The sequence below is a fragment of the Equus przewalskii genome, chromosome X (genome assembly GCF_037783145.1).
Source record: "Equus przewalskii isolate Varuska chromosome X, EquPr2, whole genome shotgun sequence".
Classification (NCBI taxonomy): domain Eukaryota; kingdom Metazoa; phylum Chordata; class Mammalia; order Perissodactyla; family Equidae; genus Equus; species Equus przewalskii.
The window spans coordinates 75,564,128-75,566,011 of record NC_091863.1 but is presented as its reverse complement, the minus strand read 5'-3'; the positions used below and the strand labels follow the sequence as shown (position 1 = coordinate 75,566,011).

Genomic DNA, 1,884 nt, shown 5'->3' with positions numbered 1-1,884 from the left:
ATAACGATGATAGCTACTTTTAAAGCCAAGTGGCAGGGGCCGGCCCGGTGGCGCAGTGGTTAAGTTCGCATGTTCTGCTTCTCAGCGGCCTGGTGTTCGCCCGTTCGGATCCTGGGTGCGGACATGGCACCGCTTGGCACACCATGCTGTGGTAGGTGTCCCACGTATAAAGTAGAGGAAGATGGGCACAATGTTAGCTCAGGGCTGGTCTTCCTCAGCAAAAAGAGGAGGACTGGCAGTAGTTAGCTCAGGGCTAATCTTCCTCAAAAAAAAAAAAAAAAAACCCAAGTGGCCAATAGGACAGCCTCTGGAGTCAGACTGCTGGGTTTAAATTTCTAGCTCTGTCATTTATTATGTGTGACCTTGGGCAATTTTCAATTAACTTCCCTGAACCTCAGTTTCTTTATCTGTATAATGAGATAATAGTTGTGACTACCTCATATGGGATATTGTTACAATTAAATGAGACAATACATGTAAAGCACAAGCATCAGTAATGCTCTGGAAATATTTGACTCTGGATGTGAATGTAGGTTATAGCGCTATGCGTGTGCTTCTCTGTGCAGATCTTATGTCTCGAGAATGAATGAATCAATTTCCTTAAGTTTTATAGTATACAGAAAAACTCAGTTAACATGGTCTTCCTGTGACACTGCATGCTCTGACTTGTGCTGAAGTGATTGTTTGCTCCACATAAATGGATAATAGCCAGTAACATTTACTGAACACTCACTATGTGCCAGGAGCTGTTTTAAGAACTTCACGTGAATTAACTCATTGTCACAGCAACCTTATGAGGTAAGGTCCATATATCAGATGAATAAACAGAAGCAAAAAGAAGTTACATAATTTTTCTAATATTACACAGTAAGAAATAGAACCAGAATTTGAACCCTAGCAGCATATCTGACTCTAGAACTGATACTCTTAATCACCATGCCCCGTTGTCTCTCATTAAGAGTTTACTGCGCTCCTGGGCTCAAACCTAGTTTGTGGGGACATGGCCAAACGCACCAAGAAGGTCAAAATCGTCAGTAAACATGGGACACTTTATGGTGCCTCCTTCAGGAAAATGGTGAAGAAGATTGAAATCAGCCAGCACGCCAAGCAAACTTGCTCCTTCTGTGGGAGAACCAAGATGAAGAGGCGAGCTGTGGGGATCTGGCACTGTGGTTCCTGCATAAAAACAGTAGCCGGGCGTGTCTGGACCTACAACACCAGTTCTGCCATCACACTGAAGTCTGCCATCCGAAGACTGAAGGAATTGAAAGACCAGTAGAAGCTCCATCATGTGAAACATTGCTAGGCCTATAATAAATGGGTTAATTTATGTAACAAGATTGCTTTGGTTTGTTGTTAATTTTATTAATTAGATGTTCTGATTTGCATTGCATTAATTTTGCTTTCTCAAAAAAGACTTGGAAATGGTTCTAATTTTTATTGGAAAAGCGTGCTGAGATAGATGGGTTATCATAGTTCAGTATTTTTTTTTCAGTCTTCAAATGATATATAAGAATATTAGCTTTACAGGTTAGGTATGTGTCTTAGCTTTTTTATCAGCCTGTTTCTGCCAGTTTGACTTTGAGATGCATTGGTTCAAATTGTGCAAAATTTTGTTCTTAAACCACAGTTAGTATTTTTAAAAAATGTTTACAAAGGGTAGGATGATGTATACTGCCTCTTAACTTTTGGCGTCTTGTCTGACCACACATTGTATCAGCATCTTCAGAGAAAATATGAAACAATTCGAATTTCAGAACAGATGTTTTAAATATCTACACCATTCTCCATTTTTCAATTTGCACACAAGGATTCATAGGATTGAATTATTCAGGTTGATACAAATGGTCACACTAATAAAAAATGAAGTTACTTGGAGGAATT

The 1,884-nt window shown here is 39.6% G+C and overlaps 1 protein-coding gene across 1 annotated transcript; it reads left to right on the top strand.

Annotated features, from left to right (window-relative positions):
• The first annotated feature begins 1,000 nt into the window (after positions 1 to 1,000).
• LOC103554605 (large ribosomal subunit protein eL43) lies at positions 1,001 to 1,338 on the top strand. Its single transcript, XM_008525732.2, has one exon. It carries the CDS (start codon positions 1,001 to 1,003, stop codon positions 1,277 to 1,279), a length of 279 nt encoding a protein of 92 aa, XP_008523954.1. The 3' UTR covers positions 1,280 to 1,338.
• The last annotated feature ends 546 nt before the right edge of the window (positions 1,339 to 1,884 follow it).